Below are 26,147 nucleotides of genomic sequence, written 5' to 3'. Positions count from 1 at the left end.
GTCTCACAAGAATATTTTGATCCCAGAGCACCGTTGATGGTGAACCTTTTTAACGTGTAACAAGTGCCTCATGGCACCCAGTTGTGGTGGAACGGACATCACCTCTTGAAGATACTAAATCACTCTACCTCGACCAGCATAAACAGCTAATCCCCCATCTCTAGAAAACAAGACTCGAAGAAGATGTGAAGCCCTGGCACTTTATATGTACCACTCATATTTCAGAACACAGACTTTATATAAATGTATGTTACGGCTCCATTTCGAGACTCTCTGCCTGCCACAAATGTATTAACAGGAAACATCAAAAACACCCTCATCACAAAATACATACTGCACCATGCAATTAAAAACATTCTCTGGGACAACGAAAATGCCAAACTTGATAGAAGGCAAGTGCCTTCCAATCCAAGGATCCTGACTATGGAACTCTCCAAGTAACTTTCATTTCATGAAACCTCCAATACTCATCTGTCCTCAATCATTTTAGCCCTCCAAACCGGAATCATCATGAAGTGATTCAATTCACAGAGCTGAGCCATACATGCAGGTTCAGTGCTTAGTTGTTAGAGAGGCTGTCTCCTAAATGCCATGCAAATAACAAATATTTTTTTCCTGCATAAGAAGCTGCCATGGACAAGTTTTTTTAAAGACTGGATACACTGCAGGAACATTCCCTGCAACAAATTATATGGTGTGAAGAGTATCACCTGAAATAGTCACAAGAGGCAGCCAGCAAGATACGATGAGCTTCTAGATGCCTCCCTTCCAGCCTCAGGACTACATCGAACAGGATCTTGCTGTCCCGAAGAGACATCAGACCTCCAAGAAGAGATTGTGAGTGCACAGTGCTCCGATAGGTCTTGTTGGGACATCGTTGATTTAGTGAATCTTTTGAGTCCTTGCACGACTGCTCCATCTCCTGATCCTCTGCCATGATGTTGTAGGCACCCACAAGGCACCAATGATGTTTTCACCAAAATCTATAAGGGGAAAAAATCCATATTAGATCCATCTTGGGTGCACCTTAGAATATAAAAATTCTCTCTCTGTTTTGGAGCTGCAAGTCAGATGACGGGCGTGGAATTGTGGCTTCAATATAAAAAGACTTATTTATACATTCCCTTTAGAAGATTTGACCTAACTTCACATAAACATATCAACATTAGGACATAGCTTAAAAGAAATATCGCCCCTGGTACAACCTGGACTAGCTTTCCTAAATATGCACATCTGACATTGACAATGCAAGCTTAAAGTTATCTTCTCTCTTTAGAAGGTTTTACTTTGTGCCCTGGGCTACCCACAAATCTTCTTCTTTATGTCTTTTGTATAATGCATTCCTGGGGTCTATCCAAGAGCATTTAAACGTTGCGGTCTACCTCGCGCCACTGCATTATGATCGCTCCCATGGTCCTTTATAACATTTCTACAACCAAGATTCTGAAATCTCTTTCTCTCACTTATGTCCCTTATGTGCACTTGTGTGTTTCCAAGTGTCTTACTACAGTTTACCACTGGATGTACTCTCATTCACAAAAACCTCAATATCAACAAAGAAAAGATCTTCTCCCTTTCATTCACCTAAGCAGTTTCCCTTTTTCTGCTATATTGGTTCATCCTTCCCATTTCCTCTATTGCCTTACACTGGCTTCCTCTTCTATTTCAACTTCAAATCGCCTCCCAGGTGCAGCGCTTAATATGAGATGGTGTCTGCATGTAGGACCCACCAACGCTCATTTTAAAGGAAGTAAGGAGGAAAAGAAAGACAGAAAAAAACTCTGATGAAGAAAGAATGCAAGCATGAAAAAGCACCCGATAGAATGAGGGGCAGGGTGAATCTGGTGGTGGATGAAAGAGGCACGAGGAGGAAACAACACTATGCAGCCTTGGTATTCGGCACCCCAGCCATTCAGTAATACCGGCCACGAGCTTTTGAGCAAAAACTTTGGGCACCAACACTTACAAATTAAGCATTGCATATATGCTGTCTTTAAATAAATAAATAGTACTTGACACGCATTTCAGCCTTTGTTAAAGTTTGTATCCGTTCTTGTACGCTCTGTGCTTCTACTGAAATCCTGCTGGTGACCCACCATCTCCCATCCCCCATTCCAGTATAAATGCTTAGCTGTAATTGTATCCAAGCTTTGAAATGCCCTACACATATCAGACTGCTCTACTTCCAACCTCTCTAGCTTCTGTCCTATCTTTAATCCCTTGGCTGCGGGGCTGTTTCCCCTGCTGTCCTGGGGGGCGCCACCAGAGCCCCGGTGCTCATGACGAGGTCAGCTCGTCATGACCACACCCGTTTTCATAGGACGCTCGCACAGCAGGGGAATTTGCTCAGCGTGCGCGCGTTCCAATGGTCATGACGAGCTCAGCTCGTCACGAGCACCGTGGCTCATGGCGAGCTGACCTCGTCATGAGCATAGGGGGGATTAAAAAACAACATCTCTTCAAGGTGGACCTTTCGGCCAGTTAGATTTATATATATTTCCAGTGGGTGACACTGTGATTCTTAATTCACACAAAAGAGGAGGGGAGGGTAACGGACTCACCTACTCCGGACCCCCAGACAATACTTTAATATACCTGAAGGAGTGAGGAGTGATAAAAAGTGTTTCTATTTAGTGGTAGTATGTGCGGTGTGTCTTAATACAGCCCTCACTCACACAGTTGTGTGATATGTTTCATCATAGGGTTGCTACAAAACACCCCTGCGCAGCCAATGCCTGAGGTGGAGCAATAGGGTAGGGAAAGACAAACGCAACACAAAAGAGAAACAAATGATTTATTAAGTGACTGGGATCACCGGCAGTGAAAGTGCAGTGTAGATTAAAACTAGCTCGGAGGTGTCGATGTGCCTATACTTTCTGGACCCTCGGGGCAGGATTACAAACATGAAGAATGATGGTGTCATCTCATGTATCCTGTATCCCCCCTCAGCCCATATCTCAACAGTCTGACAGGTGTGTAGTATATTTGTTGTAGGCATTTGAAGTGGATGATGTGGAGGTTGCAGTAAGACATGAACATTCCTGTCAGTGTACAACAAAAACCCCATTCTTCCAGTCTTAATGGTGGGTCTAGTGAAGGGTCTATCCCTCTGTGCCGCATTGTAGAGTCGAGTGAACAGGTGTCAGGCTAACAAGCAAAATCTGCAGAGCACACAGTGTCAGGGGTTCTTCCGGAAACGTGGGAAATAATACCCGAATAGCTGTCAGGAGGCGATAGTATTTAAATGTGAAAAGTGGTGTTACGTCTGTATATATGTTGAGTCTGTGCAGTCTACAATCTTTACCTCAGGGTATATATCACTCTTTGTCTCGATCCCTACTTGTTCAAATAGAACGAGTACCCCGTTCACTGTGTGGTACGCCTGCGCGCCTATCTGTAGAAATGTATCTAAGCGGGTGGGGTGTGCCTCACCCTCCTCCACTGCCAAATGGGGTGTGTGTAATAAATGAGCCACTTTTGTGGTCTGACACCCTATGATGACCTCCAACTACCACCATTTTAACTGACTTTAGTGTGTTATTTTACCCTAGCCTTAATGTAGGATGGTCCCGCATATGCCTGCTTCTCTTCTGTCCTGTAATCTTGTTGTCTTTTAGTGGGAGATGTCATGGAGTAGAACAGTACATTTATATTATGAGAGTTCTCACTATTGGCTTTGACATAACATTTATATCATGAGTTCTTACTTTTGGCTTTGATATGACATTTATATTATGAGTTCTTATAAAATATAGAACTGTGTTACATATGCCAGCCTAGTAAGACGTAGGGCAGCAGGACTTATTATTGACTTTGACATATTTCTATGTCAATCTTGCTTTTCCATTCTGTCTTGCTTTACGACAGCGCTTGCTATTGGCTCTGACATGATCTCGTGTTACCTTACATACTAATGTAACTCTGCTTTAGCTTCTTTACGTGCTTGCAGACTGACTCTATTTTCTGAGCTTCACAGGGTGGGGAGGGCATGTTTTGCTCTGTCCTGTTTTTCACACTTTACCGACTAGAGAGAACCAGTTCTTATCAGAGGAATGTACATGGTCCGTCTCGGAGCCATAGCGGAGGCCTGATCAATCGATGCTGTGACCTTGGTGCAGACTGGTACAAGCTCTCATGAGAATAAGGGGCGAGGCTTCCTTACGTTTGAATCAGTATTAAAGCAAGGGGCCTCCAATGGCTAGGCGGACGTTAACGAAGCGGAATTTGATGGAGACGGCCGCCCTCTACCGCAGTCTCAAGCGTTAGCTGAGACGTCCAACGAACAAGATATATGTTCACCTAGTACTTTGAAGATGACCTCAAGGACCAGCTCCTCATCAGCACCCAGTGTGTTTAGTCGGCTGACAGACACACGAAGCTATTGCTCTCCAAAGAATAATGAGAAGGCTGTCCATTTTATCCAAGTCCTGATGAAGACCCGCCCCTGATGCACGTAGTCAGCGCATCAACACTAGGGTCGAAACGTCGATGCACCATATTTGAGATCTTGTGGTATATAAATAAATAATACCGGATCTAGGTTTGACTAGGCATAGTAATAACAGATAGCTCAATAAATAAGAGTCAAGATTCAAGGTAGTAGGAGTTTTGCAGGTTTAATACAGCATAAAGGACAGGAACAGGACAACCTGCGTAGGAATAGGATGGCAGGGCCCGGCAGCTGCCGGGGCTGGATCTGGGATGAGCGCGCTCTGGGGAAAGGACTGGCGTAACATTTAATAACAATACACAGGCATATATAGTAAAACAGTTGCATTACAGTACATATGATAGGCGGAGCGGTGGGTGGAGCAAAGGGTGTGACGCGTAGCAGTCGCGAAAGATAAGGGTGAAAGTGGGTGTAACAGGGCGTATACATAGACATGTGATGTAAACGTAACAGAATATGTCATGAATGGGGCGGAAACATGGAGGGGGCTACCTAAGGAGCCGGGACCTCTAACCTGATGGTGCGCGCAAACTGGCAATGACGTATTACTAGGAGAAGCTGGGGGCTACGAACTCTGTGCTAGGAGCAGAGACTGAAGTCTGGAGAGTCAGGGCGACATGTACCTAAACAGTATCTAGTATCTGATGTTTAGAGAACATGTTGATAGAATCCAAAAGCTATCGGGGTAAAGGCTAACAGACTCTAAGACTGGAGCATGCATTATTCTACATGTAGTGCGTGATGAAGAATATTAAATGACCATTAATACAGTATTTCTCTTACATGGAGACGTAAAGGCTAGACAATGACGGCAACTATTGATGCGGTTCAGTAGCTTAGGAATGCAGAGAAGGAGGGCTGGACTGATAACTAGAAATATAACATACTCTTGGCAGACTCAGAGGCAGAGCCAGGCTGGGCCAGGCACTGCGAGGCAGGAAGTAAGTGAAGGGTCAGGGATACAGGTGGGGGCTGTATCGCTCCTCAGCGAAGCTCAGGAGACAGAAGCTGAATCTAGTGTCCGGGCCCTTTTGAGGCCTAGAAACGGGGACTTTATAATGAAATAACGTGCACACTGAGAAACGTGGCAACGTAGCTTTACATAGGCCTGATATTCGTAGTATTCACGAGAACTGGAAATAGACATACTAGAGATGGACACAACTGTAATTGCGTCATTAATCGAACATGGGGAATACATATGCATATTAATCATGCACAGATAACATATGATGGAGGACGCGTAGGGACACAGAACATGGCAAAATTTACTTTTCCACATTCCCTCCTTGTCACTACGTTTCCATCAGGAAACATCAATATTCATGATACCATCTATCATTTCATACAGTATCATTTGCTCGTCTCGAATTTTCTTGGAACGGGATTTAGAACGGGGCTTGGGACTAGGAATACAAGAGGTAGCACAAATGCCGCAAATCGCAGGGCCACATTGTATACAGAGGCAGCAACTGAATATGATCGTTACTGCAATACCTAGAAAGGACAATACTTTCCATCCCCAGGCAGAAATTATATTCCAGAACCAACTGGACCATGTCCAGGTGCCTGGATCTTGGTGTAACAGATGGGCAATTTTATGGAGTCTGGTTATGGCTGAATAAACAGACGGCGCGTTATTTGGAATGAAAATGCAGCAACTAGATCCGATGACTCTACATGCCCCGCCCCTATCGGCCAGTATGACGTCAAGGACGAGACGATTTTGGAGCACGACAAATCTCATAGCAGATTGCTCTTCGGTTAAGTTACCTAGAGCAGAGGCAGTCTCATTTACTACAGCTTCAAGGGTTCTGGTTAACCTACGGATTAGCTTACTATTCAGGATAGGGCCTATAAAGAAGAAGAAACCTCTATTGAAATCTGTATACTGTTCTAGAGCAGTTTCAGTATAATCGACAATCGGGGACTCGATCTCCCTTCTATGTCTAATGTGTACTAGATGTGTGTTTCTATGATAATCAGGTGGGGCTAGGAAAACAGGTGGCAGTAGGAAGGCAATGTAACAGGTTCCCTCCCAATCGAGGGGCAGACGAACATATGCGGTTTGGCCACAAATAAAATAAGAATGACGTGAAGCTTTGAAAATAGATTTCCCACTGTCACTATACTTGACAATAGTAGTACAATCGCTATGTCCTACATGTACGGAACCATTATTTCGGACACATAATTCGCCTTTGACTGGTAGTACCGAAATAGCAGGTAAGTCTGGAGTAGTATCAGACTGAACATTCAGGACCATGAAATTCGAAGAATAATTTCCTAAATTGTAAACTTCATTCTCTAGATCTAACCCTGTTCTGTGGGGAAGACCTTGCTTGTCTGGGAAACATGTACTGTTAAGTAAAGACATATCTGTTGAGGATGACGTTAACGTGGACCATGCTCCACACGAACCATTATGTGAAAATGGATAAGGAAAGAGTGGCAGAACTCCCTTCGGTGTCTGGAAAGGGGGGAGTCGACCACACACCCAACAATTAGTGGCATTGCTGGTCTGGTGTGAGTAATGTAACATGCGGATAAAAGAATTGTTACGCATAGCGAGGCGGTAAGAGAGTTCATGAGGAGGCAGATCACTAAACGTGTGCTCTACTGTAACATTAGAAGACTTATTTACATGAGAAACTGGAAAATACAGATAAAATGCATAACTGGTGCAGGAAATCATAATGCTGAGAAATAATATGAAACTTAGAAAAATGATACATCGGATTGAGTTTTGACTAACTCTCTCACTATGGGGGTCTATTTTATACATGTCAGAAACCGGTCTAACCGTTTCACCTAGGGGAGGACTTAGACAATCAAACTGGCTGACTTATTTTACTAGACCTTAACTTTTTCTTATACTCCTGTTGCGGAGTTGTCTCTAACAGGGAGGGTGCAGTAACATTGTCTTTTGCGGGACAGTCCTTAAGAATAGTACTTTGGCAGTCCTTTAAATCCTCGGAAATGTTCTTTGAAACTGGTTTCAATCCATAAAACTTTTTGATATGCGAAAGATGCACCCAGCCTTTGCGTCCCTCCAACTTCACGGCTGTACGGGTGGCCAGGAGGACCTGTCGGGGCTCCTTCCAGCGAGGGTCGAGCGGACTTGAACGATCAAAATTTCGCACTAAGACCATGGATCCGGGAACGATTTCATGCGGTGCCACCTCGGTATTGTCTGGAAATGCGGCGGCAACCTGTGAACGACAAGAGTTGAGGGCAGACATCAAGGAAGCTAGGTAATCTGTTAGCATATTACTTGAAACATCGGTAATACTTCGGGGTCTAGGAGTACCCCACATGTTAGGGGGGCGGCCGAAAACGACCTCATACGGGGACAGACCTGATCTGGAATGTGCGACCATGCGCATATAGAACAGGGCGACCGGCAGAGCTACTAGCCAGTCCACACCTTTCTCTTGACATACTTTGGCAATGCGAATTTTCAGGGTCTGATTATGTCTCTCTACGAGACCGGCTGCTTCAGGATGGCGTACACAATGGAACTTCCACTGGTACCCTAACAACAGGGAAACATGTTTCATCAACTCAGATGAGAATGGCTGGCCGTTATCAGAATATACGACTCTAGGGAGTCCATAACGGGGGAAGAACTCACGAACCAACTGCTTGGCAGTGGTCGCGGCTGTGTAATCTGGGACTGGATATGCTTCTGTCCACCTGGACAAACCGGCTACAACTACGAGGACATACTTGAAACCTCGACATCGCTCCATCTGAATGTAATCCATCTGGAGGACTTCAAAAGGGTGGTCAGGGGGCTGGAATCCACCTTGTTCCACCGGAACACTTTTACCTGGATTAAACTGACAACATATCATACAGGTACGGACTTTCTGCTTGGCTGCAGCTCGTAAATGCTTGTTGAACCAAATGTTCTGGATACTGTTTAACATTGCTTTTTCTCCTAAATGTGCTGGACTATGTGCGGTATTAATAATGACTTGAACCATAGAGTCGGGGAGAAACCATGTGGCTTTTCCCTTCGTCAACCATCCCTGATCTGTCTGGACCCCTCCTTGTTCGGACCATTTCTTGATTTCATCGGGAGTAGCATGTAACTGGATATCTATGACATCTTGAGTAGGGTCCTTAACTGTCATACAGGTAGTCGGATCTGGAGTGTATGTCGGTGTCTTATTAACTGGAATGTCTGGTATCTGTGCTGTAAGCTTGGCTGTGCGATCTGCTAGATCATTACCCTGGGAAATAGTGTCAGTAACTTTCGTATGTGCTTTGCACTTCATGATAGCAATGGATGTCGGTAAGTGTATTGCATCTAACAGAGCTTGAATAAGGAGACCATGCTGAATCTTGGTTCCATGAGAAGTCATGAAACCTCTCTCCTGCCAGAGCACTCCGAAGTCGTGTACGACTCCAAATGCGTAGCGTGAATCTGTGTAAACATTAACTTTCAGGTTCTTGGCGTGTATGCAGGCTTGAGTCAGAGCAACTAGCTCCGCTGCTTGAGCAGACAGGGTGTCAATACGGTGTGTTTCAATAACTTCAGTGTCAGTAGTCACTGCATATGCGGCTACTAGTTCTCCTGTACTTGTTCTCATGCATGAACCATCCACATAAAGTGTCAGGTCGGGATCTGGTAATGGAATATCTGTCAGATCTTGTCTTGGCTTAGTCATGATGTTAACTACTTCCACACAATCGTGTGTGGCAGGATTTGGATTAACTGACGGTAACAGTGTGGCAGGATTTAGGACGTTGCAGCGTCTGATTTCTATGTGTGGCTGAAACAGTGTCAATTCATAACCTGTTAAACGTGCAATTGTCAAGTGCTGAGTTTGTGTTCGGTTTAAAAGAACTTCCACGGAGTGTGGAACTTGTACTGTCAGGGAGTGTCCTAAGACTATGGAATCACTTTGTCTGATAGCTAGTGCTGTGGCTGCAACTGACTTGAGGCACGCAGGCAGAGCCTGGGCTACAGGATCTAATGTGCTCGAAAAATAAGCACAAGGCTTGTATTGTCCTGCTTGATCTTGTGTGAGAACAGATAATGCTGTACCTTCGCGTTCAGTGACGAAAAGTGTAAAAGGCTTACTGTAGTTCGGTGTAGCTAGAACTGGAGCTTGGCATAGGGCTTTCTTTAATTCATTAAAACTAAGTGTATGTTCAGATGTCCAAGGGAGGACAGTCGATACGGCTGCCTCCTGTGTCGTTAACTGTATCAGTGGCTTGGCTAGAAATGCATACTGAGGAATCCATTGTCTGCAGTAAGAAGTAAGGCCGATAAAAGCACGTACCTCCTTCTGGGTCTTGGGCTGAGGAAGACTCGCTATTAACTGAATACGATCTGGTGTCAACTGCCTACCCCTCTTGGACAGTAAGTGTCCTAAGTAGATCACTTGCTGGACACAGAATTGAAGCTTAGAAGGGGACACCTTGTGCCCCATCTCGGCTAGGAAATACAAGACTGTAAGGGATGCTTGTTCGCAAGCATGTTCAGAACGGGCTGTGATCAGGAGATCATCGACATACTGGAGCAGGGCAGTGTCAGTTGGCATGTGAATGTTGTCTAGTTGTCTCTTGAGTGCTTGACTGTAAATACTAGGACTTTCTGTGAAACCTTGAGGAGCTCGTGTGAACATATAGCTCCTTCCATTTAAACAAAATCCGAAAAGAAACTGGCTGTCTGGATGAATGGGGACACTGAAAAACGCGTTCTTGAGGTCTATGACTGTAAAAAATGTGGCTTCGGAATCAATGGCTGTCAATAGGGAAGAGATATCTGGGACAACTGGGTACTGGGGAATAATACATTTATTGAGTTCTCGAAGGTCAATCACTAATCGATATACTGGAGGTGCATTTGGATCAGTACGTTTCATGACAGGAATGATCGGAGAATTACATACATTGGAGTCAGTTTCTACCACTACTCCTTGAGCCATGAGCTCGTCAATAATTTTGGATAAGGCTGCTACAGCCTCAGGTGGCAATCTGTACTGTCTGATTCGTGGCAGGACTACACCTGGCTTGAGAGTCACATGATGGGGTGTGATTTGCATATAACCAACATCAGTTGGACCTTGCGCCCATAGATGCTGCGGAACATTAGACAATCTTGGATCAAAATCTCGTAATACATAGTGACCCTTGAAGTCACGAAGAAACAATCGTATTCCCTCTGGGGAACAGCATATAACTGCACCTAATTCTTTCAGTGTTTTAATGCCTAATAGATTCTCTGGACATGACTTAGTAAGTAACAGATCAGTAGTGCGGGACAGTGGACCTACTTCTAGGATAACTGGCTTTGAAATTTCATTTACGATAGGTTTTCCTGAAAATCCAAGGGAAACATTTCTAGAGCCTGAGAGCGGAGCCCCTGGAACTTCGGCGTGACTTATAGTGGTCCTACTTGCCCCTGTATCAATCAGAAACTTTCTGTCTTTCCCTAATACTTGACTGTGAACATAGGGACCTTCTTGATCTACAGGTATTTCGATGAGAGGCAAGCCTACCTCCCTCTCTAGGCTGTTTCATGAATATGGCTGATACTCTGGATACTCGGACTGTGCATACTGGTACATCTGCTGTGTAACATGCTGTGTTGCAGCGATGGGCTGCGGTACAGTAACTGTCTGTTGTGCATTCTGTGGCTGAGAAGTCTGTGAAACTTGTTCTTGTCTAGGCGGACGTGGTCTTTCTTTAGTCTTACCGGTAGCTATATTGTGTTTCAGAACTGCACACTCGTTTATAAAATGACCTGGCTGTTTACAATAATTGCAGTTCCCTTTAACGGGAGCTGCAGGATGACTGGCTTGATTCGGTCCCCTCTTCTGACTGTCTTGTGGGACAGATTGTGCAACTAGTACTTTCATTTTCGTGTCTTTCATACGTTTTCTTTCATGATCTTGCTCTTCTCTGATTCTATTCTGGTGATATTGGAGCATCTGTAACATCTGGGACGGGGTATTAGCTTGCCAGGTACGTTCGACTTTCAAAACTCGTTTTTTAATTAGTGGACTTGAATTCTCGACTAATTTAGTAACAAAAAGGTGAGGGTATGACTCGCTACTTGTCTTGAGGCCACTGTTTATAATAAAACATTTTTCAAATCTAGAGTAAAAATCACTAATATCTTCGTCTTGTTTCTGTTTACAGGCTGAGATTGCATCCCAGTCTTCCTTTTTAGTGGTTAATAACCTGGGTAACACTTGTATTAATAATTCTGGTAATTCTTTACATTTGTCTCCGAGACCGGTACCTGGTACTCGTGCCTTATCTTCAGCTTCTAGAACTGCCCAATCGATCTTTTTCTCTCCCACCTCCCATTCTTTTTCCTTGAGTTTCTCATATACCCCTGCGGGCAACAGGACCTTTAACATTTTAATTATGTCTGGATACGTGTATTCTCCCATACGGAGCATGTCTTTTAATTCTCGGTGGAACCCTGCTGGATCTTTATCATGACAGGGAATTAATTTTTTCATCTCTAAGAGTTCCATCTTTGTGATAGGGGTGTAAACAAACACTCGTTGCATTTCACCACCCTCTGTCTTAACTGGATGCACTTCTCGTAACGGATTCTGTCTGTCTATGTAAAAGGGTTTACTTTCTGGGGGTGAGACATGAACAAAATGCGGGTTCAAGAACGTTCTATATTTGTGGCGCTGTTCTAGAATGACACTAATTAAATCGGTACCTAAACCTTTCCATTTATACTGGAGTAACTCGTTCAGGACATCGTGTAACGGACCTGGATCAGAATGTTGACCCTCATACAATGTAATGAGGTGCTGGATCATATACATACCCGCCAGTCGTTGCTCGGCTGGGGGCCATTTCAGAAACATTTGTGCCACTATTTCGTCTGGAAAAGTGGTAGAATCAGTAATCCATCGGACTGCTGATCGGACTAGTTCTTGTTCATGCATAGTACTTAACTCGTTATAACCGATTCGTGATTTCAGAATGTGATCGGTAGCTTGAAATACTTGTTCTAGAGAACCTTGTTCTAGTGCCGGGTGATGGAAAGTTGACTTGTGTTCTAGGCGTAAATGGCGATCTGGAAATCTAGATTTTCCTACATACGCTATTCTAGTGGGATTCTCGTCCTCTACCTCTTCCGCAGAGTCATTTTCTTTCTCGCTTACTTGTGCTGCTTTACGTTGTTCGTGTAACCTTATTATTTCCTTACGAATTTTCTTGTACATACTCTCTATACTACTGATAGTCTTGTGCTTACCCTCGGCTATATTATCACTCCATCTTGTCAGGGTTCTCATTTCGGCTTGATCTTTGGTCGGATAATCTTGTTCTCTTATTAGACAATTAATCAGAAACTTTAATATCATGAGCTGGATCTCAACTTTCCTTTGAGACATGACTTCACTAATACTTTCTGGATCATCCCCTGTACGGATGAAACGATATATTCTGTCTAGATCTTCCTTCATATTCGGTAAAGTGACCAAGTACTCGGACACCTGCCTAACACGCACGGAAAATATAACCATACTATCCTCGCCTGGAACTGGATCATAACAGCATTCAGTAAGAGCTCGCCTGATTTCTGCAATGGACTGATATTTAGGCGTACGCTGTAACGCACGTTCATGTAACTCGACTGCTCCTGGATGTCTATTTGGCGGCGGGGTCTGAGGAGGACCTCCTCCTGCGGCCCCTAAACTGGAACCCTCGACTGATGCTCTTCGTACTAGCGCGGCGGGAAATTGAAATGCGGGCTGAACTTGTAGGACGGGCTGAACCTGGGGGACCGTAGCAGGTACTGCAAGGGGTGCCCCGGTGTCTGGAGGAGCAGGAAGTGCCTGATTTACAGGGACTAGCGGAGCGGGATTTGCATATTCCGGGACTGTGTCGTCCAAATAGGACGAAATGAAAATATCAGCTGCGGTCGGTTTGTGACGTAGCTTGAGCGGAACTAATGGTGGCGGAAAATTACTGGATGCCTCCGGGGTCGCTTTTGGCAAGCCCTCGGCAAGAAGAGGATACATACCCTTAATGAGGGCGTTCCTCTGTCTGTCTGACTGTTCGGTTTTAACTCGTTCACCTATCTCGATTAATTCCCTTTCTTGGGCTCGTTCTAAGGATTCTCGACTTATTTCTGACTTTCTGATTTCTTTTTCGGTTCTTTTATGAGATTCTTTGCGCCATAACTCGATGGCGTCTTTCTGTGACTGTCTGGCCTTCTTTTTCCATAATGCCTCTTCTACTCTCATGATGCACTCGGCATCCCACGTACCTGATACGGGCCATCTATACCTTTCTTCTAACTCCTTGGTATACTCTACCCATAAATCTAGATACAATATGGCGCTTATGCCATGTTTCTGATACATAAAATGACCTGGACTGTCCCTAGGCGGGACAGGAACTGCTTCTTCTAGCAGACCCTTTCTAGTTTTTAACTGACGTAATCTCGAAAAGAGGGACATTGCAAACTTGAATCTGAACACAATACAATACACGAGGAACAATAACAATTGAGAAAACAATTCAGGCATACCACGACATTGAAAATACATTGAATAACATTATGAAGCAACAGTTCGGACAGAACACTACCTGAAACACTGAGAACAGAAACACATGAATTTCTCGAGAACGGAACAGACTAGAATTACTGGATGCGCTGCTGAAACAGCACGGAACATACCGGTCCCATAAAGGGACGCATCAAGACCCGTATCCACCTAGGTGAACACTTCGTTTCAGATCTGCGTACCCAGACCCATCGGACCAGAGACAATTTAGATTGACCCTGTCTAGATACTACCCCAGCAACGGTACTCACCGGGCAGCAAGAACGGAAAGCCTCGGACTGGACTGGACTGCTTCGACGCCGGACAGACGAACTTCGGACTTCTGTTACGGGTGGGCCTCCGGATACCTCGGACCTTGGACTCTCGGCTTGGGCTCTGGTCGGGACTCGCCGCGTTCCTCCACCGTCTCGTCTGGATGCTGGACCGCCTCCTCCGTCTCCTCCGTGGGCCTGAGGGATACTTGAAGCAGAAATATCTGCCGGTGCGCAGAAGAGTTCCGTCACGACTGCAGAGGGTCAGGGGGCCGGCGTGGCTTCACCGACGCGTGGGGAAAGGGCAAGTCCCTATTCGGGCGCCATTATGTGGTATATAAATAAATAATACCGGATCTAGGTTTGACTAGGCATAGTAATAACAGATAGCTCAATAAATAAGAGTCAAGATTCGAGGTAGTAGGAGTTTTGCAGGTTTAATACAGCATAAAGGACAGGAACAGGACAACCTGCATAGGAATAGGATGGCAGGGCCCGGCAGCTGCCGGGGCTGGATCTGGGATGAGCGCGCTCTGGGGAAAGGACTGGCGTAACATTTAATAACAATACACAGGCATATATAGTAAAACAGTTGCATTACAGTACATATGATAGGCGGAGCGGTGGGTGGAGCAAAGGGTGTGACGCGTAGCAGTCGCGAAAGATAAGGGTGAAAGTGGGTGTAACAGGGCGTATACATAGACATGTGATGTAAACGTAACAGAATATGTCATGAATGGGGCGGAAACATGGAGGGGGCTACCTAAGGAGCCGGGACCTCTAACCTGATGGTGCGCGCAAACTGGCAATGACGTATTACTAGGAGAAGCTGGGGGCTACGAACTCTGTGCTAGGAGCAGAGACTGAAGTCTGGAGAGTCAGGGCGACATGTACCTAAACAGTATCTAGTATCTGATGTTTAGAGAACATGTTGATAGAATCCAAAAGCTATCGGGGTAAAGGCTAACAGACTCTAAGACTGGAGCATGCATTATTCTACATGTAGTGCGTGATGAAGAATATTAAATGACCATTAATACAGTATTTCTCTTACATGGAGACGTAAAGGCTAGACAATGACGGAAACTATTGATGCGGTTCAGTAGCTTAGGAATGCAGAGAAGGAGGGCTGGACTGATAACTAGAAATATAACATACTCTTGGCAGACTCAGAGGCAGAGCCAGGCTGGGCCAGGCACTGCGAGGCAGGAAGTAAGTGAAGGGTCAGGGATACAGGTGGGGGCTGTATCGCTCCTCAGCGAAGCTCAGGAGACAGAAGCTGAATCTAGTGTCCGGGCCCTTTTGAGGCCTAGAAACGGGGACTTTATAATGAAATAACGTGCACACTGAGAAACGTGGCAACGTAGCTTTACATAGGCCTGATATTCGTAGTATTCACGAGAACTGGAAATAGACATACTAGAGATGGACACAACTGTAATTGCGTCATTAATCGAACATGGGGAATACATATGCATATTAATCATGCACAGATAACATATGATGGAGGACGCGTAGGGACACAGAACATGGCAAAATTTACTTTTCCACAATCTAACTGTACAAAGTCTGTTAGGAACAAAAGAAATTATTTTGCCTAAATGACTATTGTGTTTACAGTTGACCACCTGTAATATTTGAACTAGTGTGTATTTATGTATGTATGTTTTTAACCTGCACTATTTTTCACAAACCACGTTGTTTTGTATTGTAAATGTTCATTTGCCATTTGGACAGCAGAACTAATGTCTGAAAATAAGTGAAAACATTGAGAAAGTGTATGACTAAAGAATCACTTTGTCTACCAGTTTGGGCAGTGTGTTTTTATAAAGTGCTACCATATGTTTACATGGATAGGGACATAACAGTGTAGTCACAGACTTGAATACTGTGTCATTAGGTATTCTCTTCCGACAGAACCATTATCATTGGTTTAACTACCTGCCCAGGTTCTGAGGGTTACAGGGTCACCCCATTATACTTAATGGTGACCTTGGTGCAGATTGGTACAAGCTCTCATGAGAATAAGGAGCGAGGCTTCCTTACGTTTGAATCAGTATTAAAGCAAGGGGCCTCCAATGGCTAGGCGGACGTTCACTGTAGGGCAGACGTGCCGGTGCGGACTGGTGGGAACTTTATGTCTCAATCGAGCTCTTGCCCTGTTACCGGACTCCCCTTAGCGAAGTGAGGCAAGATGATGTGTACCGATTGGTGAGGTGTTCCTACTAACTCTTGATTTTATTCTTGATTCTTTCCTGATTCTTTATTTTCCTTGTTATTCTTGATTATTTTCATTTATTCTCCTTGTACATTTTGTATTTTATTCTGATTGTTTATTTCAATTGTCATTTGTTAGTTGAGAGTCTGCTATGATTAATGTATTCAGCCTGCCCCTTTGTAAAAATAGTGTATGAATAAAATACATATGTGTTATATTCCATACATCTGAATTTGTTTTCTTTCCTTGCCTTTGAGGGTTGAGAGTTTGCCCGCCTTAGAAAGTGCTGTGTAAAAGATATACTGCATAAGTTTGGATTGATAATGTTCTCTTGCACTGGGGGAGTGTTGGTTATACCTTGGCCCAGGGAAGAATTGGGTTGAAAATCTGTCCTTTTTGTGAAAAGCAGATTTTATTACAGGCGTGGTACCAGTAATGCAAGAATTGAGCTTGAGCACATAGGTAGTATAAATACAAATTCAGTGCCTAGTTCATAGGGTAGTGTTATAGTGCTCCATCTAATGGTCGGATGTTTGCCCGCCCATGCCAATGTTGTCAGGTGTGGGCGTAGCATTTTAAAAAGGGATTTAGGGAGCACTATAGGGATATTGCTGAATAAGTATAGGAAATGTGGGATTATGATCAATTTTATTATTGCTAACCCATCAGCAAGGGATAGTGGCATCCTGATCCACCTTGCCACCTGATCCTCCAGTTTCGCTATTGCCTTACTGTAAGTTTTTGCAAACTACCAGGTGTGGGTCTCCATGTATCCACACTCCCAGGTATTTCACCGGGTTTGTGCTCCATTCCAGTGGGTATTCTGAGGCCTGCTGTGTTTTGCATGGTATCAGCATTAGTATCACCGACTTTGCCCAGTTTATGCCTAGGCCAAAGTGTCTTTCGAACCAGATATATTCTCTAACGTGGCGGGTGTGGTAGTTTTCTAGAAAGATTATAAACAAAAGAATGAACTGGGAATTAATAATTAAGATAGGAGAATAGAGAACAGGAGTTTGCTTGTTTGTAAGCTCAAAATGTTGATTTTGTGACAAGTTATGAAATGAAAGACAGTATTTGTAAAGCGCTAACTGTCACTCCGAAGGGAGCATCCTGGCGCTGATACGGAGGTGAGATGAAGCTCTAAGGATCTTAGACGAGAGAGAGGCAAAGTTTGTCTGTTGCTCCGAAGATCCACGTTTTTAGAGCCTTTCTGTATTGTATTTTGGTTTTTAGCATTCTCAGTTGCAAAGGCAGTAGGTTTAGGTATGGTTTTGGACATTTTTAAGCATATGTGAGCAAAGGTGGTAATGGAGGAGTTTAAGGAATTCAAATAGACCAAAGATGTTACTAGTGCAGCTACACTCTTAGGGCCTCATTAAGAGGTCTCAGTAAAGTGGGGGGGGAATAGGAGTAAGGGCTAGAGCAACCATTTTTAGGTCGAAGCCTACCAAACTGGTCAGCTGTCTGGTTTGCTAAGAACATCTTGGGGACATTCAGAAAGCTTCCCTGGGAATGCATGCCGCCCGTTGCTTACCATTGGCTTTGTAACGCACATTCACTGATTTGTTTTAGGCTTCCCAGCTTCAGTTTGTCCCTTCCCTTGCCCAAACCCTATTTACTGTATTTTTTAACTAGTACTGAATTTCTGTAAACAGGTCTTTAAATCTTGTTTGTATCTTGTCATATTTGCTGTACCTTCAAAGACAGAAGTAAAATGTCAGGCTTTGTCTTTCAGGGAGCTTGGTGTTTACTTTTCTTTCTCTGACTTCAAAGTGAGTGGCTATATGTGACAATCATGATGGCTACTAAAGGTGTGCTGTATGATGTCATTTTATTTCAAATACAAAACAAAATGTAAGTGTCTGTAAATGAACACATTTTATGGTAATTCTGAAGTGTGGTGAATACATATTTTAATATGATCAAAACAAATCAATACCCTTGGTCAGTGATATTCAAAGTATGGCCCGGGGGCCTAATGCGGCCCTCCAGACCTTTACATGCGTGCCCCTGGTCAACAGCAGCACTAGGGCTGCTGTTTACTCAACTCAGCACTAACATTAAAAAAGTTCAGTAAACGGGCAACAATGAATTTAAAGGCTATTGAAGTTAAAAAAGGAAGAAAGGGTCTCCTGCACCACTAAACTTTCGAAACACCTTCATTTTTAAAGGCATCTTGCAACAAAAGTGTAAAAGTATGATAAAGTCTCTTCAAAATTCTAAAAGTGTATTTCATTAACATGCAAAACCGTTTCGCCTTAGTATATCAGATATCAGCACGTTGAGAAGTATTTTTCTAAAAAGTGATAATTTCCAAACATGAATTTTGTAAAATTACTTCTTCCTCCACCCTGACAACAATGCCAATGGTGAACTAAGAGGCAAGTCAGTTGTTATGAGAACTCTTTGGGTGGCTTGGGTTTCTATTAAACATTATCAAAACTATAGTTCATTGACTCAAACACAAAGGGTTCTGTACAGGACACACCCTGAAGTCATGTATGTGACCATGAAGAAAAAAGGAGGTAAAGTGAAATAAAATAATTGCCTAGGATCACACAATTTGGTTAAGTGGAGAAGCCCTGATTAGTCCCACGTTTTTGGTTTCACATTATGCAATTCAGACACTAGGGGCCTGATTCACAAAGGTAAACTTAAGATTTTATTTAAGTTTATGATTGTTGGCTATTCACAAAGGGATTTACGAGTAGTATCTTGACAAGTGCTGAGTCTCCGACATAGATAGAACTGTCCTATCTATTTATGTGCCAAGACTCGGCACTCATCAAGATACTACTTGTAAATCTCTTTGTGAATAGCCTACAATCGTAAATGTACAAAAAAGTGTACGTTTACCTTTGTGAATCAGGCTCTATATGTATATGCTTTGCTTCCCCTACACCCACCTTACCACAACCAAGAGCCATCCGCCCACCTGTGAGCTCCCCCAACCACCACGCTGCTGGCATCAAAGCTGCCCTTGGTCACATCACAGACCAAACTTTGTGGCCCCTGGGAATATGTTTGTGAGCACCCCTGTCCTAGGTGATGACATTTTCACACATTATCGTTAGTGCACTTTATACTTTTATCAGTAAACCTGTATGTCTGTGCAAATGCAATGGGCATGTCAATGGAAGATGTGTTGTCTGTAATGACAGTGCGCTACCACACCATGCATACTCCACAATACCCCACTGTATACTGCGTCACTGCCTCTACTCTGCATCACGCCACACAACGCCACTCCACATTGCATCACTGCACTCTACTCTGTACCACTTCACTCAACGCCTCTCTACTCTATGCCAATGTACTTTACCCCACACTACTCTGTTAATCGCCACTGCACTTTACACCAATCAACTCTAAGCCACTCAAACCACTGCACTCTACTCTATCCTACTGAACTCTTCTCAAACAATCTATTCTATGCCACTGCACTCTACGCCACTCTACCCTGCAGCACTTTAATCTACTCTGCGGCACTCCACGCCACTGCACTCTGTCGCTTTACTCAAAACCAATAAAACCTATGCCACTGCACTGTATGCCAATCTACTCTACACCACTGTACACCAGTATATTCTACCGCCGCCACGCTGGTGTACAACATATCTAAAACATATTGGCCATAGGCACAACCTTTATGGCTTTGCCAATGCTTGTTTACATTTGTTTACTGTGAGTTCAGTGCCAATTGCATTGACTGTTTTTGAACTTGAAATTACCACTAGCAATAAAAAGGTGGCACAATTGATCCGAAAGTAGGTGGTGCAAAAGGCATAGAAATAATTTAGACTTGCGGTTTCCTTTTTTAGTGCAAAAGAGTAAAAATAGTGATATGGCAAAGTGCTAAATTAAAAGATAATTTTTTCTACCCAATTTCCAACAAAAAACTAAAAAAACATGTTCAGAGTATTTTTTTGTACAGACCCCAGAAACAAGTTCAGCTAAATACAAAATAGACCCGATGGGGGTGGGCAAAACAAGGGAGTAAGTATGTTTTGTGATGTTTAAGTATTGTAAGTTGTATGTTCACCAGCATCATCTCTAGAGCTAGGGGAGGGAATAATAATCAGAGCCACTGGTATTACACAATTGTTCGCCTGCTGCGACTTTCGAATAATTAGAGACTTGCTGCATTTGCTATGAAACATGTGTAAAAATAGTTTCTAGCTCAAACGGTTCATAAGCTATTAAAAATGTAGCAACTCGTTTTGTTGCACACTGGAAAGCCCCTTGCAAAGTTGGACTGGTGGTCACCTTTCTGCTGCTTAGTGCTATATCATGGTATTAAACTGGTCACATCACAATGAGGTGCAACCAAAGCCCAGACAGTGTTACTAAGTTTAACAAGAATTTGCCATGCAGTAGGTCTCGCCTTGCCGAGACTTTGAGCTATTGGCACGGTAAATGTTAATAGCTTAAATTCTCGCAAATGCGACACCTATTGAATTGCAAATATTGTTTGTTTCCAAGCACCCCATGCCGAGCTTGCACTTAATAGAGGCCAGGCCCCTTTCTTTAGACGAGCCGCATCTAAAGAAAGTGGTGTGGCCTCTATTAAGTGCAAGCGTGGCATGGGGCACTTGGAAACAGCCCACAAAAAAAATATTTGTAAAGCAATAGGTGTTGTATTTGCAAGAGTTTAAGCTATTTTCATTTACAATGGCAATAGCTCAAACCCTCCTAAATGCGAAACCTATGGCATTCTAAAGAAGCAGCCGCCATTGTCCCCGCTGCTTGGAAAGTAAAAGCGCACATGGCGCGCTGAATGTTGCTGCAAAGCATATTGTGCCTGCAGTAAGACAAAAATCACTAAAGAAACAGTTCTTACAAACTAAAGAACACAGACGGTGTAATAACAGAAGTAAAAGGGCCAGTCCTCATGGGAGTTTACAAATGAAGACAAGGCGGTACTAAGGAGGAACTAACAAGCCAATTACCGAATCAGAAGCCAGCATTTACAAAGGACAAAGACACTAGCAAATGAAAAATATCGGCAGAGAATGGGCGGATTATCAAGTGCATACTCTTATACAGCATGCCTCGCAGAGCATGCTCATCCCAGGTGCGTCCTAAAAATGACAAAATAATGAAGTAATACTATTGCAAAATGTGGAGCATTATTCCACATAATTTGCCTTTTTTTGCCACATAATTTGGCCCTCTCCAGCCACATAAATCCAGTGGCCCTGATAATAATTAACTACCTTTAATTGCTTGGGCAGATGCCTTTCAAAGAACAGTCCAATAAAAATGGTCTATTTGAATGAACATCAAATAGTTGTGTTAAGGGAAAAATGATAAATCTGCAATACCTGCTAATCAACATCTGGATAGTACACCACAGACATGGATAATTTGGCGGTTCATAAGAACAAACTTTGTAATGCGCCTTTACTGTGTCGGAGAGAGGTTGACATTGAGAAAATACTAAATTTGACAGGTGAGGCACACAACATTCCCTTTTCAGTGATGGTGAGGAGGAATTAGCCTTTTGCTTGTGGAAATACATGACGTTCTTCATATTTGGGGAATGGCTGTGTATCTCTTTCTGTCAGAGAGAACATTCTTTCAACTGTCCGAGGAGGATACGACAGTGTGAAGGGCACAGACTTGCCTCCCTCGTTGTGGGCCATACAACTTTCCCTGGCCATGGACACACCAAGCCTTCACTCTTGTAGCTGGTATGGGAACGGGACCAGAACTTACGAGGGATGAGGGAGATTAGTTCCCTCTCGATTGGGCATGTACCTTTCCCTGTGGGGGCATACCTTCCCCTCTATGGGTGTGGGAACTTTCCATCCATTCCCCTGAGGTAAACATACCATTGCTGCGCAGAACAGACCTGTTTTCCGGTGTAGGGGTGATGGAAACTCGTGCTCTTTGAGGGCGAGAGAGCTTTTATGGGCACATTTCTTGGGGGGACACATAATCCTCCGTAGATTTGGGGGCACACAGCTCTTTTGGTCGTGGCCACGTGCGTGTCCCTCTCCCTGTGTACTTTCACACAGCTCACAGTGAGAGTAACAACATTGAACAGTCCTTTTTTCTCTCTCGGTCAGCAATACTTTGAAGTACAAAGTCTTCACATCTAGGACAGTTCTACACATAGAAGGCTCGGCTCAGCCGGGTTGAGAGGGCGGCAGCTCTTTTCTCCCTGTGAGAATGCAGCTTCAGCCCCCCACCCTGTTGAAGTGCAGCCTTTTTCTCCCTGTGAGAATGCAGCTTCAGCCCCCCACCCTGTTGGGATGCAGCTTTTTCTCCCTGTGAGAATGCAGCTTCAGCCCCCCACCCAGTTGGGATGCAGCTTTTTCTCCCGGTGTGAATGCAGCTTCAGCCCCCCACCCTGTTGAGGTGCAGCCTTTTCTCCCTGTGAGAATGCAGCTTCAGCCCCACACCCTGTTGAAGTGCAGCCTTTTCTCCCTGTGAGAATGCAGCTTCAGCCCCCCACCCAGTTGGGATGCAGCTTTTTCTCCCGGTGTGAATGCAGCTTCAGCCCCCCACCCTGTTGAGGTGCAGCCTTTTCTCCCTGTGAGAATGCAGCTTCAGCCCCCCACCCTGTTGAGGTGCAGCCTTTTCTCCCTGTGTGAATGCACCTTCAGCCCCCCAACCCTGTTGGGATGCAGCTTTTTCTCTCTGTGTGAATGCAGCTTCAGCCCCCCCCCCCCCCCCCCCACCCAGTTGAGAGGTACCTCTTTCTCTCTCCGTGTGAATGCCCGTGAGCCCCAGTTTAGGGGTGCTGCAATGGCTTAAGAAACCACCGTGCAATCTCTTTTCGCTTCCCCCTTAAAACCTAGGCTCATTCAAGGGAAATGTCAGTAACAATTCATTTTTTCCTGCTGAAGAATCTCCCCTTTGGACGTCCCCCGGTCCACAGCCCTCTTATCTCTCCGGTGCAGGGAACCCGTCTTGTTCTTCGTGGGTTCTTTTTGTTTCCTGTTGTGGGGGAGGAAATGCTATGCCAGAAGGCTGCAGTTCCAACTGTGCAGACGAAAAGTCTATAACACGGGCAAAGTTTATTCTGATTTAAATGGCCCCAAACCTGCAAATCGGCACCCACTTTCCCATCCCATCCCCTTGGGGAAACACATCTCACCTGCCAAAGCACGACACCGCTTGCAGAGTTTGTTTTGCTGTCGCTCGACTTTGACGTCACTTCCGCGAATTTGACACCGCCCCCAAGAGTGACCTGCCCAACTGGAAGACGGGTTTCAAGGCGGAAGAGGAGTAGTGTCTGAGGAATAGTGTGGGAACTGCAGGGCAGTGCAAGGCTTTGCTCAGCGCATGCTCTCTTTTTGATTGACAGTTTATAAGGAAACTTGTGAATGTGTTTTCAATCTACAGGTCCACAGCAATTTAGGAGTAGTAAGTAAGCTTCCCCCATTGCTCTGTGTCGCCTCCTCTACCCGGATCTTCAAAGCTGACCTCAAATCTCTTCTCTTCCAAATATATTTTCAGAACTCATACTTTCATTCTCAGGCCCCTCTAGGAAGTTCGCTCTTCATTGTAAATTTGTATATTTTCTTGTACATTCCTCACCCTTGCGTGCTGTGTTGGATTTTCTGTATGTGTACCCTTCCCTTTAAGTCTCCCGTTTATCTTTGTAATGTTCTATTATGTAACACTTTTCTCTTGTAACGTACCTGCTGCTCTTGAACAGCGCTCTGACACCTTCGGGTAATGTTCGCGCTTTATAAAAATGCACTGAAAAAAATAACAAAAAAACAACCCACACATTACTGGTACTCCATTGAAGACGATGAAATGCTGAGCTGATCTACATGGACTAAAAAACATTGCAAGCGTTCCTGACAAGAATGTTCAATTCTATGAAGGATGCCCTGCCAAGTACCACGCATCAGGAGGTGGACTAACGCATTTTAATGCTGATGTCCGTGTTACTGCATTAAAATGCGTGGCTCATTGCCAGAGCTGCTGACTATGGAGCTGGGGATCCGGGTCCGAGCCTTGAGTAGGCTCAACATCTTATGATTCTGGGCAAATTACTTTAACTCCCTGTGACTACCAAAAAATGAATGTGTCCTTGTGTAATATAAGTGGTGCTCATGTAAAGTGCTCTAATACCTTCAGGTCGAATTTGCGCTATATAAAACTGCAAAAACAAAAAGCTCCCTGACACTTTGGGGGTCATGAGGCGCTGGCCTCATGTGCAGCATTGAATCTCTGTCTGGGAAGGAATCAAAAATTTGCTACCATTCGTGCCAAGAATTTTAAATTCTATTAAGAACACGGAGGCGAGGATTATACTATCTCTTTCTTTTACTGTAAATCCCAGCAGCCAATAAAAACATTAAATTAGTTAACACAAACTACATTGTCCATGATGCTTTGCATCAGTCACCCTCTCTTAGCCCCCAATAAGAGCCATAAGCACAGTCCCATCATCCTCTTTCTTTGCTCGATCTGTAAAAGTCCACTAAGTCAACAAAAGATTCAATAACATTCTCCAACATGGAAGTTAACCGGAAACTAAGATCCATCCATAGACTTCAATTTGAAGAAACTTCTTATTCAGATTTCTTATCTGCTCCTAGAAAAAAAAATTGAACAACCCGTAATTTCTGCTTATTGCGAAAAATCATCATCATTACATCATCAACGGGTGGGTAAGCATGAACAATGATATTGTAACATAGCCTGGTGGGATAATCCTCGCCTCTGTGTCCTTAATGGAATTGAAAATTCTTGGCCCAAATGCTAGCAAATTTTTGATTCTATTACAGGACCGGAGGCTTCGGATTTTGCTAATTTAACACTTTATCAAAAACAACAGATGTTATATCTCCCACCGGCTTATAATAAAATTGTTTGAAAGTTGATTCAGATGACCAATCAGCACAACGCATAATATCTTGAATGTTAGAACCCAACATATATGATTTCGATGCCATGGCACCATGCACGGAATGTGCGCCAAACATCTGAATGTCAATACCAGCCTCTTCCATAACATAACAAAGCCATCTGGCTATTGTCGCAGCCGACACAGGCTTAAAAGGTTTTTGCAAACAGAAGTTGAGTAGAGCCCTCTGGTCCCAAAGAACGAGTACATTCCTCATATGTTTTTAAACATTGTACAACACATAACTTATCATTACTAGAAAAAGCATTATACTAAATGTGTCTCGAGAGAGTCTTTGTACGACCTGTGATAGTAAAGGAAACTCCTTCCGGAGTAAATACTCTACATGTAATGGCCAAGGCCCGCACGTCCGATGAACGCCAGTAAGCTGACAGGCATAAAAGCATTGCCAATTTGGCAAACAACTGTTTCCTAGATAGAAGATTACTCGCTGGCCAGCTGTTAAAGAGAGAAATGACTAAGGAGACATCCCATAGGCCTGAATACTCAGGCTTAGGAGGGTTAGCCACCACCCTTATGCTCTTAAGAAGCTTACATATCATTATGTGCATACCAACAGGTTTCCCGTCTACCTGACTATGACCAGCCGAAATGGCTGATCTAAAGTTATTCACTGAACGATAAGCCAAACCCTTGGCTACTTTGTCCAAAAGAAAATTTACAATATGGGGTAGTCCTGCCCCCACGGGATCCAGGTGCCATTCCAGGCACCAACCCATCCAGCCTTTCCAAGCTGAAGAGTACAGTTTCCTAGTTGAAGGAGCCCAAGCTT

The 26,147-nt window shown here is 44.0% G+C and overlaps 1 protein-coding gene across 2 annotated transcripts in view; it reads right to left on the bottom strand.

Moving 5' to 3' along the window:
- Positions 1–23,699, bottom strand: part of KLHL22 (kelch like family member 22) — a 150,461-nt gene extending 126,762 nt beyond the window's left edge. The window contains exons 1-2 of one of the 2 annotated variants that reach the window (XM_078667784.1): positions 23,588–23,699; positions 711–983 (exon numbers count right to left, since the gene is read on the bottom strand). In XM_078667784.1, the coding sequence (XP_078523910.1) occupies positions 711–937 (227 nt within the window). In that variant the 5' untranslated portion in view covers positions 938–983; positions 23,588–23,699. Of the gene's footprint in view, positions 1–710; positions 984–23,183; positions 23,359–23,587 lie in introns of those variants that run through there. The other variant, XM_078667785.1, reaches the window with a different exon arrangement.
- Positions 23,700–26,147: the final 2,448 nt, after the last annotated feature.

This window comes from Lissotriton helveticus, chromosome 11 (genome assembly GCF_964261635.1).
Source record: "Lissotriton helveticus chromosome 11, aLisHel1.1, whole genome shotgun sequence".
In the NCBI taxonomy this organism is placed as follows: domain Eukaryota; kingdom Metazoa; phylum Chordata; class Amphibia; order Caudata; family Salamandridae; genus Lissotriton; species Lissotriton helveticus.
Note: the sequence above shows the minus strand (reverse complement) of the source record. Positions and strands in the feature narration are given on the sequence as shown.